The 16450-nt window shown below is 37.9% G+C and overlaps 1 protein-coding gene across 1 annotated transcript in view; it reads right to left on the minus strand.

The window, feature by feature from the left end:
• tdrd9 (tudor domain containing 9) overlaps positions 1-16450 on the minus strand; it is a 29324-nt gene that overhangs the window by 7321 nt on the left and 5553 nt on the right. The window contains exons 4-28 of the mRNA XM_023951948.1: positions 16218-16439; positions 15829-15951; positions 15000-15080; positions 14761-14925; positions 14571-14674; positions 14374-14487; positions 12561-12645; positions 12436-12493; positions 12248-12352; positions 12072-12169; positions 11162-11293; positions 9325-9487; positions 9160-9223; positions 8897-8960; positions 8760-8804; positions 7992-8045; positions 7629-7745; positions 7426-7533; positions 6810-6910; positions 6544-6714; positions 3544-3655; positions 3249-3464; positions 2321-2410; positions 1958-2215; positions 1237-1401 (exon numbers count right to left, since the gene is read on the minus strand). Of these exons, the coding sequence (XP_023807716.1) occupies positions 1237-1401; positions 1958-2215; positions 2321-2410; positions 3249-3464; positions 3544-3655; positions 6544-6714; positions 6810-6910; positions 7426-7533; positions 7629-7745; positions 7992-8045; positions 8760-8804; positions 8897-8960; positions 9160-9223; positions 9325-9487; positions 11162-11293; positions 12072-12169; positions 12248-12352; positions 12436-12493; positions 12561-12645; positions 14374-14487; positions 14571-14674; positions 14761-14925; positions 15000-15080; positions 15829-15951; positions 16218-16439 (3015 nt within the window). The remainder of the gene's footprint in view (positions 1-1236; positions 1402-1957; positions 2216-2320; positions 2411-3248; positions 3465-3543; positions 3656-6543; positions 6715-6809; positions 6911-7425; positions 7534-7628; positions 7746-7991; positions 8046-8759; positions 8805-8896; positions 8961-9159; positions 9224-9324; positions 9488-11161; positions 11294-12071; positions 12170-12247; positions 12353-12435; positions 12494-12560; positions 12646-14373; positions 14488-14570; positions 14675-14760; positions 14926-14999; positions 15081-15828; positions 15952-16217; positions 16440-16450) is intronic.

The following is a 16450-nucleotide window of genomic DNA, read 5'->3' on the forward strand; positions in this document are numbered from 1 at the left end:
TAATTATATGTTTTTTTCATATCGTAAAGGGAAACTGAAGCAAGCTTCAAAATCACTAAATAGCAAAAAGGTATTTTACACCAGTGGTCCCCAACCTCCAGGCTGCAGACAGAAAAAAAACAAAAAAACATATGATAACTTCGATTATTTCCGTTTTGTTTATTTTCTGATACTGCCTCGACACGTCACGTGACTTTAAGCAGCTGCTTAAACCGCTAAGTTGGCAGCTCAACGCATCAAAAAAGCTTACAAAAAACACACAAGTATGTTTTGAAAGTTTCTTCAGGGAGAAAAGTCAGTGAAGAACCCGGAGAAGAGCCTTTGACTGCAAAAAAACATTAAGCTGCTATTTACAGTCAAAACCAGGACGCTTCCTCCAAATACGGATTTATTAAGAGTTGTTCCCACGTACCAGAAGCTGCAGCGACTGACTTTTGAATGTTTCACATGCACAGATAATGAAGTTGCAGACAAGGTGGATTCATGTATATCATTATATTTAGAAAATACCAGTTTTACAACGATTGTGTCATTTTTATTTTGCTTTATCCGTCACACTTTAAAAGTCGGTCGCAGCTAAAGTTAGCATCCATTTGTTAGCATCCATTTTGACGTTAAGGGGAAATCGTCATCACAAAGTCAACATTTAAACCTAACATTTTACAGAGAATGAAGATTCAATCAAACAAAGTTGCTGATTTGTGGAAACTTGTAAAAAAGACATTTATGAATTTTCTTACGGAAAGGTTGAATTAGGCAGGCAACTGTTAAAAAACTTGAGCACAGAAAAATTTCTTCTGTGTTAAAAACAAAAGAAAAATCACAACGAATCAGGATTTATGTAAAAACAAAATTGAATAAATCTTTTTGTCCTGAAAGATGATCCCAGACTGGGTTGAGGTCTCGGTGTTATAATAGTGTACTATGAAAAAACTAATGTCGCTGTTATCAAATTATTTACAAATCAGAACCAACTTCTACAAAAAAACTTGATTCTTTGTCATCTGTAAAAAAAAAAATCTACTAATGTTTTCAGATATTTTTCAACTAAATTTCATGTAAAAGCATTTTAATGTAAAAAAATAAAATAAAAAGCTTAAAAGTACTAAGCGTAAACTTTGGACCCTGCAGTGCGGTCCATTAAAATATTGTCTGGCATTAAACTGATCTGGCCTGAAAAATGTTGGAGACCACAGTTTACAGTCTTTAACACTTCAAATGATCAAATGATTTGACCTTATTGCTGGAGATGTTCTGCCTTTTGGAAAAGTGACAAAGGAGACTGTGGATGAGCTCCTTGTCCTCTTCCATGCGCTCTTTCCAGGAGCCACCAACAGAATTGGGAACATACTTTCCATTCTGTTTGTCCTGGTACACAGACATCAGCACCTCGTGGTTTTGCTGCAACACAATCAAAGAATCCCATAAAAATAAAGGGAAATGAGACCCCCACACTAAAGTCCTAAAAGACTATCATGTGCTGTAAAAGGGGATACTACTACACTACCATACCCAGTGCATCCACCATCTATTATTGTCCTGTTCTATTTCTAACAAGTACACTTACATACAGTATTAAATACCCACATATGGAAACATTAACCACACACATGTCATTTATAAACACCCATTTGGTTCCACTTAAATCTTATTCCTCAACACATCAAAGTCCATCCACACATATTTCAAGTTTATATTCATACATATTTACAGATATATCACAGTTTATTTATGTTTTCAATATATGTACATACCCATCAAAAATCATTTCTGTATTTGTTGTTAAACAATATGATTTTTGTTCTTAAACTCATTCGTGTTTGTTTTCAGAGGGCAGAAAAAAAAGTCATATGAATTTTCTATATAACTTATACATCTGTAATATAGAAATGTATGGGTGGGTGTGTTTATGGAAACTGCATTCGCAGCATTAAGTTCAGCATCGTGACCCCTTTACCTTTGAGTCATAGCTCTCCTCTGTCTTCACAGCGTGTCCATTCTCCACCAAAATGTCCACCATGCTGATTTCTTTGGACTGCGTGTTGATGAGCATATCCACATGGATGACACCGTGCAGAATGGAGTACACAGACACCATGACTAATTGGCCTTTGATCAATGAGCTGAAATCGTTTCGGGCTTGACTGCTCCATTTGTTCCCCAGGATGATTGACTTGGCTGAGGGACTCATTCCAGCAAGTTGGAACTCCATGCCCTAAGATCGCGAGGAGGGAAAAAAAGGTTTATTTAAATTAAAGTCGCTAATAAAAGGAAATACATTCATTTTTCTGGTTAATGGTTTGATTTATGGCATAGCAACCTGGAAAGGGTGAGAGAGCAGGTCAGACGGGATTTCTCTCAGATTTTTGCTAGCAACAACCGCTTTGTTGCCAAAGTCCACAAAAAAAACCTGGAACGTTGAAAAGAATGAAGTTTAGCATGAAGCTCTGTCAGAAGAACTACACAGGACATTACTGCCCTGCAACTACCTCTGTGTAATTATTAAAAAGGTAAAAAATGTAACCAGGACCAAAACTTATGCCATTTCTGTAGGAAAACTTTGCTGAAATATAAGTCATTCTTTTAGAAGTCCCACTCTGATTATCTTTTGATCTATCAACATTCCTAGTGATATTAATTATGATGATGCAATTTTTAACCAAAAGCAAAAAAACTGTTTTTTCCCAAGGACATAGTTTCAGCAGAGCAGCAGTAGTTTATTAGGAATTCCCCTTTGAGTTGTGGGTGGGACTGTTGTTGGGCAGTAAGCCAGCCCCGATTCCCCATCAATCCTTTGTTTACACCCTCCCCTGCTAGCCTACAGCACCTCACAACCCCAACTTAACATTAGCAATGCAATAAAAATGGCCTGCAATATAGGAGCTATCCAGTCGAGCAGTTTTGAGCCAGATGAGGAAAACAAAGACGTACTTGGTTCTATTTGTCTGGAAGTGGATGCTTGCGGCCTGCATAACAACTACAACCTTTTTCAGACAACATTTTGTCATCTGCTCCTGGTTCCCCCGCGATTGAATAAAGAAATACTCAGAAATGCGGTTTTAATCTTAATTTTCTTCATATATGTCCTCCATAATGAGAAAAATGCTACAAGAACATGTTCAAACAATTTCCATTGGAGCTTTTGTAAGTTTGTGCAACAAATACAAGCACCAATAAAAAAAGATTTTTTGGATTTTCAGATGACCAAGAAACACATGAACCTGCTGTTGTGCTTGTGCCTTACTCACCTCCACTACATTAGCAGAAATGTGGAGGATCTTAGCTCTGTAATACAAGCTCTGCTCAGCATTTTCGGCGTATGGCGCCAGCACGCACATATTAGGGTGGAGTGCCACAGTCACAGGATTCAGGGTGCGTGAGTTGATCTCTGTGGTGAGTTTCTGTTGCTTTGTCATGCTTTCTTCATCTGAAGGATATCCCCAGAAATGTCCCACATCCACCACCTGCAAGCAAAACAAAAACTTGGGGTTATAAAAAAATCTAGAGTTTAGATACAAATCTTCTTTATGGTAATGAACTGACCTCTGTGATGTTCACAATGAACAAGCGGCTGGGTGGTAGCCTGTCCAGGTCAGCAGTGCTCCTTCCAATTTCCATCGGGCTGACAGACAGGGTCTGGATGTCAGCAGTCAATCTGCACAACACACAGAAATGTGGCATATAGATTACTGCAATAAATCTTAATGAAACAACACCTACAATGCTTTGTTTTTCCTATTGGGTACCACAACAATTCACCTGATCCTTTACAAATTTTACATGGCTTTAACAGATTCCCTTCCTTGGCCTCTGATTTAACTGGACTTGGGAACGGCACATGAAAACACTGAAAAGTGCCACCATGCCGTTGCATTAACTTTAAGCATCTGGTGGACCCAGGTGGTCTCCCATCCAAGAACTAACCGGGACCAATCATGTCCAGTTTCAAAGATTAAATATGTGGCACAAATTCACAACACTTAAGTATCAGCGTGTACTGCTAGTTTTGGTGATAGTACTCCATTAACTTGAACTATTATTCAAAAATACTATTTTAAACCAGTATTTTCAATAAATATAATTCAGAACTTATCAGAAATATGTAGGGATTTTTTTTGCTAACTTTTTATAGTATTTTAAAAAGGTTGAGCCAGATGCAACCTCCGACGAGGAAAACTAAGTTGTACAAAGCTCTAGTGCAAGGGTGGGCGAAGTGCGGCCCACAGGCTGGATCCGGCCTGCCTCCATGTTTGGTCCAGCCCACTGAACAATATCACAGACCCATGGTTTTTTGTTTTGTTTTTTTAATCAAGACGTAATATTTTATTCCCCCCTTCTGCAGTCTGTGTTCCGATCTGAAAGCCTCTAAAATCCCTGTGAAATAGAACAGAAGACAGTCTTCCCTTTCTAGGGATGGGTACCGAGCCCCGGTATTGAACGAGCCCCGGGGCAACATTCTTCCAGACCGCAGTATCGTTAAGATCTGACCTCAACGGCTCTGCTATCGGTACTGGAGAAGTCTTTTTTGTGTCCCACAAGATATAAACGTTATCTGCCATATTTAACTCACCAAGTCAGTCAAATTTCCGTTAATTAATGATTATATTAATTTAGCTATTCTCGCTGAAGAGGAGAGGTCTGTCTGGCTATTGGTGTGCACGGGGGGCGGGGCTGTTGTTCAGACAGCATGCGGCGCGCACGTAAAATTAATTAAATCTGCACTAGAGCGCCCCGAACATCGTGTCAACCTGCTGCTATGATGGCCTTATTTTGCGCTCTCTGTGTAGAACACACTGAAGGGGCGCGGGGAAACCACAGAAGATATGAGAGAGGAAAAACAGGTAGAGAGGCGGGAGAGGGGCTTTGGCTTCAAACTGTCAGAGAGATGGAAACACGGGCGTCAGGTTAAGACGCAGCTTTCACTGCGGGAGTTGAAGCAGAGACTTTCTCTGGGATGATTTTATGAACTCAAACATTTATTTAATTTGTTTTATATTTACATCATGACAGCAATATGTCAAAAAAATTGCTGTTTATTTTTCTTTAAATAACTCATTTTTTCATGTATTTTACTTTGTTTTGATAAAGAAACAATGTTTTATAATGAGGACATAAAATACTTTATGTTCTTAATTTGTTATTCATTTATTTTTCATCCTCAAAAAGTATCGATAAGAATATCGTTAGAATACCGGATCGATGAGCAGTATCAATAAGAGTAGTAGTACCGTTAAAACCTTAACAATACCCATCCCTATCCCTTTCTACGTCGCAGCTCATTCTTTCAGAGCGATTATGCTGCTTTTTTTAAACAGCGCACCCTGTTCTGTGTCCTGATTGGCTGGAGACCTTGCCAATCAATCTCCTCCGTGCCGTCCCTCCTATACAGAAACGCAGAGCTCTTCAGATCTACAGAAATCTGTGATCGCGATCAGAGCTTTGTTTTCATTCTAAGATCCTGGACCTTATTTTTTATGAAGGTTTAAAATTTAAACAATAGAAAAGGGTCAAAATGTTCATGTCTGTCTGAGAAAAGTGTATTTAGGCAATGAGGAGTTTTACTGCCATAAAGGTCTGTAATCAGACTCCGTGGATTTCACCGATCACGGTTATTTTTAGAACTTAACTCCTGCAAGAAACGAGGGAACTCTGTACTGGGGAAAAGGTAATGCAGATATATGTGTAGCTGCAGCAGAAGACATAGAAATTTCCTTTTTAATTATTCCTGGATGAGAAACAGACGCGCAGGACACAGCGCAGCTGCTCAAACTGTGAGACGTGTGATGAACTCAAAGTCTCTGCAGAATCATGACGGGAGAGGATCCATTATTTATTGTTTTTTTGTGTTTTTATAAATGTATCAGTATATTTTTCCTGAATTTTTGTCTTTGAAAATCCTACAGAGTGTTATTTGGTCATTATTTTATTTCGTAAAAAAATTATTTATTTTATCAAAAAGATCATGAATGAATGAAACTTTATTCGTATAGCACTTAACAACTCCTTGAAGGTACCAAAGGGCTTCACAATAAAAAATATTCTGTTTTAGAATATAATTTTCAATCCAAATGTTTCATCTACATTCCATGTTCTCTCATTTTCACTCCACGCATCTGCTCGTGGTCCAGCCCTTCTATCGAATTTTAGATCCCAATGTGGCCCGCCAGTTAAAATAATTGCCCCCCCCTGATCTACTGGATGCATCAAAAATGGAATGGAACAGGGAGCTGGTGGCCCGCCCAGTGTACTTTCCATGTAACAAATTTGCTCTTTTTCAAAAGATTTTTTTTGTCTGCTCCTGATTAACAACGATTTGACTAATGAAATACTCAGAACTCCAATTGTAAGCTCAATTTTCGTTATGTGAATCCTCTGTCATGAAAAAATGCCACAAGAACATGTTAAAAACACAATTTTCATCGGTGTGAACTTCACAAAGTGATGTCTCGAACCTCACAGGTGAATTTTAAGAACCTAAAAATGTAGTACATTCTCCTTTTCCCAAACCCTCCCCCCCTACTTGAATACTAATAAAAGTCATACCGTCCATATTTCAGGTGAGATATGGATCTGTCCCCAGTAAATGCCTCTATTTGCCCCGTGGGGTAGACGGAAATCTCCATTGGAGAACCCTGACGAGCCAAAAGCAGAGCCAGAGACACTTCCGACAGTACCTCTGAGTTGCTGGATGCATTGCTGAACTCCACAAATACTCTAAGACAGTGATCAAAGACACGATTGAATAACATTAGAGCACAAATTGTAATAAACAAATATATGCGAATGTGTTTCTGTTTTGACTTTAATACCTGGTGTTTTCAAAGTGAACGGTCTTCACCTGTCCGCACAGACGGAATACAGACAGCAGCTGCTTGTAATACAAGAAACTGTATGGGGGGAGTCTCCTCAGCTGGAAACAAACGAGGTTTGATGATAAAGTAAAGAAACTTACAATTGTGAACCAACAATGCTCAAATAAAACATTTCTAGAAATCCTTATCATTTAAGAGCAGAAGAGGGAAACCACATAAACCTTGGGCTTGCAGCATCTGTGGATTATTGCATGGTAAACACATAGTATATCTACAAGGATACACCACCCAAATAAACTTTGGTACATGGGCAGACAAGGCAGGAACCGAACCTTGCGATCTTCCGATCACAGGTCAAACATTACCTCTGCACCAAGGCCAGCCCAACATGTCTACCTCTAGTAAAGACCAAGACTTCTTAAAATTCAATTAATATGATACTGAAAATATAGACTTTAATCAATATATTGATATCAACTTCTCATTTACAAATTCATTTAACTGACTTGCTTAAAAAGTACTCGAACTGACTCAAAACAGCCAAGTATTTAATAAATGTTAAGGTTCTTATGGGTTTTCGTGTGTTTCTATCATTCTTTTCAAAAGCTGATACCATCACTGTAGTTTGAGGATTTAGTCCACACATGTCCTTGGTAGCCATTTGTTCATCCATTTCCATCTGGACAAAGTAGTTGGGGTAGTAGGCGCCAGCAATAGCCACCTAAAACACAATCATGAAAAACTGATATTTAGTTATGCTCACTAAAGAGCCAACAACAAAACCATACCAACCAGTAAAATTGTTTATAAATTCACCTGAAGAATGAACCTCTGCTTATGTATGCTGGTGTAGTCTGGCAGCTGAGTATCCTCAGTGACATGCATGTTGAACTGGGACACACGTGTCTTCAGCTCCTCATACAGCTCTGCTACCTTGATGAAGAATAAAGCAAGAATTGTGATTGTCAAGAACACCATGATTTGTTAAAAAACAAACACCTTCCTTTAACCACTTAAGACTTGGCGTCCACACATGTGGACATGACATTGTGGGTTCTATTACCACAGTATTTCTTTCTGCTTAACTGGGTCCCTGTGACAACGGGTTAGTTCAAATATTTGCTCTGGTCTTTCGAGATGAAAGCAGTTTGTTTTTCCATTCCAAAAGGCTCTCCGTACCTCTCTGATGCTCTTTATCTGAATGAAGTTCTCTTTACCCCAATTCAGCTCATCCTAAAGAAAGACAAGGAAAAAATAGAACAATAATCTTTACAATTTGACAAAAAGACGTTATGAATTTTTTGTATTTGTTATAGAAAATATAGGATTAGGAAAAAGAAATCTTGTTACAAAATAAAATAAAACAAACAGTGTTCCCCTGTTTATAACGGGAGTTACATTTTGAAGGTCAGGCGCAATAGGTGAAAACAGAAAAGTAGGACTACAGATGTTTTAAGGGTGTAAATCACCTCACTACACTTTTTATACACTTTTCTCAGACATACATTTACATTTTCACAATCTTCTCTCTTCTTTAAACTCTCAAATTTCAAACCTTCATAGAAAAAAAGTCCAGTTTTACAGAATATAAACAAAAATGTGCTCGCTGTTGAGGACTTGTGAAGATCTGGCAAACCGAATGCATTTTCTAGGCATGGAAGAGATTGATTAACAAGGCCTTCAACCAATCAGAAGAAGGAGTGCTGCTTAAAAAAAAGTATTCAAAACTGCACTGGGTGGAAAAATTAATATTTGACGAACCGCACACAGATAGTGAACGCGATAGGTCTACATAATAATTCTTTGGCAAACAGTTACTTAAAGCTCCTAAATAAGAGCAAATTATAAAGAAAGTGTATAATACTTTCATCCAAGATCATTAACATGTAACTGCAAAGATAAATACTCTGATTTTGTCCATCAAACCACATTTGAGGATTACTTTACCTTCCATTGCCTCAGTTCACCTTTCTTTTTGGACTGGTACCATGTCTGACATAAAGGTAAAAAAATCAAACATTTCAAAGTGAAAGTCTTATGAAATACTTTAGATAAAAAACACATTTTTAATGATTTAATATCACCTTGAAAGCATTAACCAAAGCAATGGAATCACTTTGCGAGCCATCAGCAAAAGCCAGCTTGCTCCTGAAATGGCAATGAGTAGAAAGGTGCAGAATTTATTCAAACAAGATGCCGTCATGTCAGTCATGTTACCTGAATTGTGGCGTGAGAAAATTCATTTCCAGTTTTGAAGTGTTCAAAAGAACAAAACCCTGTTTTAACTTTAATGTGAAAATGGTTTAAAAGGACAAAACACAAAGCCAGTAGAGCTGAAGCTGCTCACCTGTGGCCTGCCAGCTGCTGCAAGTAAGGGACAGAAAACATGTTCTTCAAGGACTGTGACGCACCTAAACAAAAGGGAAAAAATATCAAAATAATCAACAAAAAAGCTGAACACAGTTAAAAAGTCTTCTCAAACGAAAGCTTGGCAGGTTTCTGGAGGACTGACCTATGATCAGGCATTCATCAAGGCATCCAAAGACATGGCCGAGAACAATCATCTTCCCCAGTCGCAGGTCTACAGGCAAGTGTGCCAGCACCCTGCCCAGAAATGTCAGCTCCCCATCGTAGTTCTGATCCCTGCCATCGCTTCTCACAGACAGGGCTCCGATCTGAAGAAGAAGAGCGTGTAGAAGCATAAAGCTCGGTTTAAAACTCTAAAATAAGTCTAACTTTAAAAATTGACACTTTTTTCTTTGTCTTTTAGATTTGTTGTGTACTTTTACAATCTAATTTTCTTTTATTTTTGACTTTTTTTGTAAATGGTCCTTGGTTAGATGGTTAGATTAGTTCATATTTTGGAGTGAATAAAAAAAATATTTTATCATATAAATATCAGTGAAGAAAAGCAAATATTTCATTGTTAGCGCAAAACAATTCAACAAAGCAGTGTTCTGCTGTACACAGGGAAAAGCACCAGGAGACACCGTCGATATAGATGTATGCAACCCTTGAAAGATCAAAACACCACTATTGTTATGATCTTTGAGATTTTAGCAGTGGCTCCCAATCTTTTTTTTTTCCACACGGACAAGTTGAATTTCAGAAATCATTTTTCACGGATGGGTCTTTAAGATGTGGCAAGTTCACACAACAAAAAATATAATGAATGCAAATCCTCTGTGTTTGCAACTTTATGTGAAAAGTCCTCATCAGTAGGGCTTCTCATTGGCTCTTTTACTTTGAACCTTTCCAAAGACATTTTTTTTTTGTTCATTTTGCTAGCTCTGGGGTTTTGCTTTAGCTATGATGTAAATTGTGTTCCCAGCCAGAGCAAAAGCCCCGGTAGCAGATGCAGGTAAAACAGGTGACCTAGGACAACTTAAATACATCAACGGTCAGACACAGAAAGATGCAAGCGGGCAGCAGACAACAAGATAGCGCCCATCATTAGCCAGAACTGGAAGTCCTCAACTGGAACTAGAAATTCACGCCCTTACACCCATTTCGGTAGAAAAATACTTTTTTTTTGGGTGGAAAAAGTCAAATTTAACAGGCGAAACCTAACAGTAAAGTTTTTTCCCCCCATTTTAGGCTACAAACATTTAACACCACAGAAGTCTTTGTCAAAACCTACTATGTCCTTTGACATACCACAAGTCCTTATCCGTTCAACGTGAGTCAGCTGATTCGCAGAGAAAAAAGCTTTAAAGAAGCTTTTCACCCGTATGAAACACATTACTAATATAAAATGTTGCATATCGGTGCAAAGCCACTTTTCTCTTTCATTCGCGTTTATCGTGGTAAGGGTTGAAAAGTTAAGGTAGTCGAAGGAATGTAAACACTGGAGCTAAAGCACAGGTGTAAAAGGTTTAACGGTTTTAAAAAATCTGAAAACCTTTGTTGATATCAATTTTGAAAGGAATAAAGCAATCAGCATTTTTATCTCATTTTAAGCTCATCTTGCACGCTAAACCGTTTATTTACATCAAAAAGTTTAGTTAAAGGTGCTACAATTCTGAAAACGTGTGGAATTTCTGTTTTTCCCAAATAAAACATTGTTCAGAATCAGATAAAAAAAATAAAACATTATGCATCCAGAGACAAGTTGGGTTAAATGTCCAGCTGGTATAGAAGCTAGAAGGAACCAAGCTCAAGATCCTACCAGTTAGTGGGAAGCAAAAAATGACATCTTACAGTCCAGATCTCCTTTCACTGGTCTCTAGACCACAACTGCCTTAATTGTGTAATCAGTCTGTAGCAAGCCTTCAATTGGCTGCTCTAAATAACCACGTATTTGAATCCCTAAACTTTACAATATTTGAGGATTTAATCCTTTCACTCACTTCTTTAAGTTGCAGGACAGTTCTAACAATGTTATCAACACTGGGAGGAGACAGCGCCGTGGAGAGGAGAGAGCAGGGATCTCCGATGTCGAGCAGTTTCACCTTCAACATGATGGAGGACAAGGGAGCGAGCTGAGGAGAGGAAAACAGAATGCCTTTGACCGTAAGTTGACACTGACATCCATAATCAGATCTTACTCTCAGTCATGTCATATAATAAGAAAAAGCTGCCATGTCAACACTATATTTTGGAAACTAAAATATGCAATATTTAGGATAAAGGGCAATGTGCTGCCATAAAAATCTGAAAATATTGAGATTTTTCCACGCCCAAATGAAAAGTAATTTATCCCCTGAAAACTTTACTTTACGTCACTGCACATGCGTGTTTACATACACTGAGCGCAAATTCTGTCAGTCATCAAAAAGTCATTGCGTGCCCCATGGGACGTCAAGTCCCAGGCAGAAGACCAGTCCGGCCCACTGAAGTGTTTATTGAGGCCCAAATCGTCTCGCGGGCCTCCACAGTTCCGCCCGATGGATCCGAGCTCACAAAAGCAGCAGAGTTTTTCTGTAGCATGCGCTTCATTGCACGGTTTACAGCAGAGCATGAAATACGATGGTTACTGCTTTCTGTTTTTGTAATAAAACGCCTCATCTGTTAATACAAAAGTATTTCCTCACAAAGATTTGTGTACTATTACTGTGTCGTTTTTGAAATATCAATACATAAACACAGACAGAGCTTTAAGACATTGTCGTATCAAAAGTAGCTCACACGCAAAAAGTGTGGACACCCCTTCTTTAGGGTCTATTATTTTGCTGCTGTAGCACATTTAAAAATATTATTTAGAACAAAACTTTAACCTGCTGATACTCAATGTCAGAAGTATTAAACCGAAGCTCCTACCAGCATCTCAGGAGTCATGTACTCTGGGATTTCTGTTTTCCAGAATGCTTTGGTCACAAGACGGTAACAGTAGCCTTTCGACACTCGACCTGCTCTTCCTGAGAGAAAAAAGGTTTTAAGTAAAACATCAAAAAAGTAAAATTTCAAATCAAGAAAATTCTGTACACCCGGTTAACCTTTTCGTTGGTTGCAGTTGGTTTTAGCCGCCCACGTCAGACGGAGGCTCTGATAATTGGTGTCTGGGTCACAGACCATTTGGCGGACCAAACAAAAGTCAATCACTGTGGAAAAACCATACGACCCAAGTTACATAATTTTAACAAAAAAGAAATCAAATGAAAATAAAAAGACAAATGGGGTCCACCATATTTGACATCAGGAACAGTGACAGAACTCTCAGCAATGTTGGTGGAAAGGATAACCTGTGAAGAAGAGCAGGCGGTCAGTAAAGCTAGACCATCTAGATAGATAGTGTTTTTGTTTATTTACCTTTCTGCATCCAGGAATAGGAGTTAGGAATACATTGTTCTGCTCTTCCAAAGTCACAGATGAATGGAGAGGGAAAACCTGCAGTCTGAGAAAAATGGAAAATCACACCAAAGTACATCTCGATCAGGTTTTTTGGGAACTATTGCGAGTCATTTGATTTTGAGTATCTGTCGATACATACCGGTAGTCCCAGTCAGATTCTTTTCGTAATACTTTTTTTTTTTTTTTTTTTAAAGAGTAAACATCCAGGTTTTCCACAATTTTGATATTTATTAGCCTTCTTTGATCATTTAGCAGTTAAACAGAGCACTTCTGTCTAGTAGCTTTAACAATCAAGCAAAAATAGTACAACTATCAACTAGAAAAAATGGTTAACTATAAACTAGCAAAAATAGGTGATTATTAGTCATGAGAAACAAATTTAGTGACTGTAGCTTCAGTATCTTCAGAGCCATTGAACATTTTTAATCATATGTGATTCGTATCTCCATGAAAAATTCTTAAAGATTAATGATAACTACTACTAACTACTTTAAATATGATGAATACGGTATTTATGACTATCTCATTTGTTTTGGTTGTTTTTGAGACATGATGAATTTCTTCATTTTTAACAAAGAGCTTGCACTTTGCAGACGGTCCCTTGGCAGCCGCTGCTGTCTCTGTCGGCAACACAGAGATGGCAAATCTAATTGAAGATAAACATAAACCTGATCTTTTTTCTTTTTAAATGCCTTTGTAGGTTGTTGATGGAGTTAAAACAAAACAGTTACTTCCTGTTATTGTAAAACATTTATCAAAAGAGTTGTTGAATCTGGAAGTCCGAATCTGTGAATATCTCGATAACTTCACCCAACGGTTCTTTTTGCTCTTCCTGCTCAAACTAGTGCCGTATTCTGCTGCACTTACAGACAGATATAGTTAAGATCTTATCGATACTACTCATCTTATCCATACTGCTCATCGATCCGGTATTCTTAGCAATACTTTTGTGTGAAAACAACACTTCAAAGTAGCAACTTAAACAGGGCAATTAAGAACTAAAATAGAGTATATCAAATAGCCTCCAAATTTCAAAGAATAACAGAGGAAATAAAAATGCAATGTCTTTTTTTTAATTAATTTTACATTGTAGGTAATTTATTAATGTGGAGGCACAATATGAACGTTCAGTCTGTTAAAAAAAAAAAGATCATTGTTTTTTTACAGAGCTGGTAGCCATATTCATTTTTCCCTCCTTTTTATTAAAACTTACTGCCCTTATCTCTGAAAACACACTTGTTGAAACTATAGCAGCGCTAGACGTGTCACTTGGAAGGTCAAACGCTGCGTACCTCACGACTAGAACATGGTGTACATTAGCGTGGTGTTTGGACAGGTTACTGATGTTGGCGCTCTTACAAGCCACGTTATTGGAAGAAAAAAAAGAAAAAGTAGTGAGGAAAGACAGAGACCCCGTCTTTTTAAGCCGCATAGAAACAAAGTAGTGCACGCCGTGTTCACACTGTAGCCAAGCTACAGCGCCACCGGTGTCGATCGCCAGCACAAGACCAAGCTGCACTATATCGTCATAAAATGTTGTGATCTGTTCGTAATATGCAAACTTTTACAAGAGTATTCATCTGTAATCAAAAGCTGGAAATTTATAACACTGATAATAATAATGAGAATTAAAATAAAAACTGATTACAGATCAGAATGCCCCATACGAAGCCGCCAATTCTTTGATGGATTGAAATGTGACCACAGTTTCTAAATGAAGACATAACAAACAAAGCAAAAACCTTACACAGATGTGCATTCCTCTGCTCACCTTTTCTGGATGAGTTTGCCCAAGGCCTCCTGCATGGAGCTTATCTCGTTTATGCCAGGAAGGAAAACTAAAACACTGCCTTTCTCCGCCACACCTTTACCATCTTCTTTTTCACTGTTAATGCAATGAAAAAGATCAAATAAAGTTTTATTTTGCTCCATTAGCAGGCCTAACATAAGAAAATACTTGAGTCCTACCGAGAATCCTTATCTTCCATGTCATCAAAGCTCTGGATTAGACTGATGGCAACACTGTACATCTCCTCAGGGATGCACGGAAAATCTGACTGAGGAAACTTCATCTGGAAAAAATGCAATTATTAACAAATAAAGCACTCAGGATGACATTTTAGAACAGGAGTAACAACATAATTTACATTCAATTTACCCTGCACGGAAACAGTTTATGAAGGTCGTCCAGGTAAAACTCTTCAATGGTGTAGGGGGCTCCCTCCACTTCAAAAACATAGGCGGGGATCATTCTGCCACACACAGGAGTACTAAAGTACTCGGCAAACTCTCTGCAGTTGATGGTGGCTGACATGAGGACAATCTGATGAAAAGGTGAATATCGGTAAATCAAGTTGTGGTATGATCGGTAGAACTTCGGTCTCATGAGGCAGTTACCTTGACGTAACGAGAGTTGGAATGCAAGAATTTCTTTAAAACTAATAATAGAAAGTCCATCTCCTCTGAGCGCTCATGGACCTTAGAGAAAAGCGTAAGTGTGAGAAGGAAATGCTTTAATAACAGCTGCACACTTTTTACTAAATCAAAGCAAAAACGAGGTTCATTGACATGAAACTGCTGACACTAACTTTTATAAGGCTGCCACTCTTCTGGTAGACAGAAACAAGTCCTGACTCTTTGAAAATTAACTTCACAAATAACATAAAAATGTGAAACACTGCATAAAATAAATGTCTAAAGACACACCCCAATAAAAAAATTGGGTTTTGAACACCAGGAGGACACATGTTCTGAAATGCAATTATGATCTTAATTTTCTTAATATTTCTTTATTCAAATTGTAGTAAATCAGGAGAAGATGAAAAAAAAATGCAGCTGGAAACACAAGCTCCCTTCTCCATGCTCTCAGCAACAGTGGAGGCCAAGGGGAAGCGGTGCAGATTTCTAATGATTGCTCTGCAGAGACGATGTTCTAAAAAATGACAGATTTTTATATCTTGGCTAAAAACCGCTGGATAATATTTAAGAGACCACTGGAAATGCTTTAAAAATAAATAAATAAATAAAAACCAAAAGACGATTGGAGTGAGACTAACCATTTATGGGCATCCTGAATGACATAATTCCTTAACTTGAGAAACTTTGCTTTAAAATGACATTACAATATATAATATAACTACTAATTTTCGTTTAAAAAAACATTTTTCCAAACAAAAATAGTGAGCACAGATAAATTAAGGTATAAAAAATGTGTTTTTTTATTTACCTCATCAACAAAAATGTGGGAAAACTCTATGAGGCATTTGGCTGAAACCAGTTTTTGCAGAAGTACTCCTGTTGTCAAGTAGATTAATTGGGTTTGGTCAGAGGCTTTCTTCTCCAAGCCAACCTAAAACACAAACATCAACATTAATCAAAATAATAGGTTTAATACATACATTTACAAACACAAGATATCGGTATATTTTTCACTGTAGGGGATACTTTTTAAAAGAAACATAAAAATGATCCCAAAGATCCCTAAATGATCTTATCTAGATGATTTTCAGAAACTTCTGCCTCCTTTTACTAAGATTTTATTTAAATCACAAATTCAGGAATTCTTTAGGAACAAATTATGAATTATTTAATAAAAATAATTAAGTGTGCACAAACCTGATATCCCACCAGCCCACCAAGGGAACATTTTCTCTGCGTGGAAACCCATCGAGCAATGCTGGAGGCTCCAATTTTGCGTGGTTGGGTGACTGCAATCTTGCACGGGGAGTTTTTCTCATTGTAATGGTCCAGGATGTACTGAGGCAGCTGGGTAGTTTTGCCACTGCCCGTGGCTCCTCGAATGATCACAACTGAGTTGCTTTCTATAAAAGAAATTAGCTGGAAACAGA

Source organism: Oryzias latipes, chromosome 22, assembly GCF_002234675.1.
Source record: "Oryzias latipes chromosome 22, ASM223467v1".
Lineage (NCBI taxonomy): Eukaryota > Metazoa > Chordata > Actinopteri > Beloniformes > Adrianichthyidae > Oryzias > Oryzias latipes.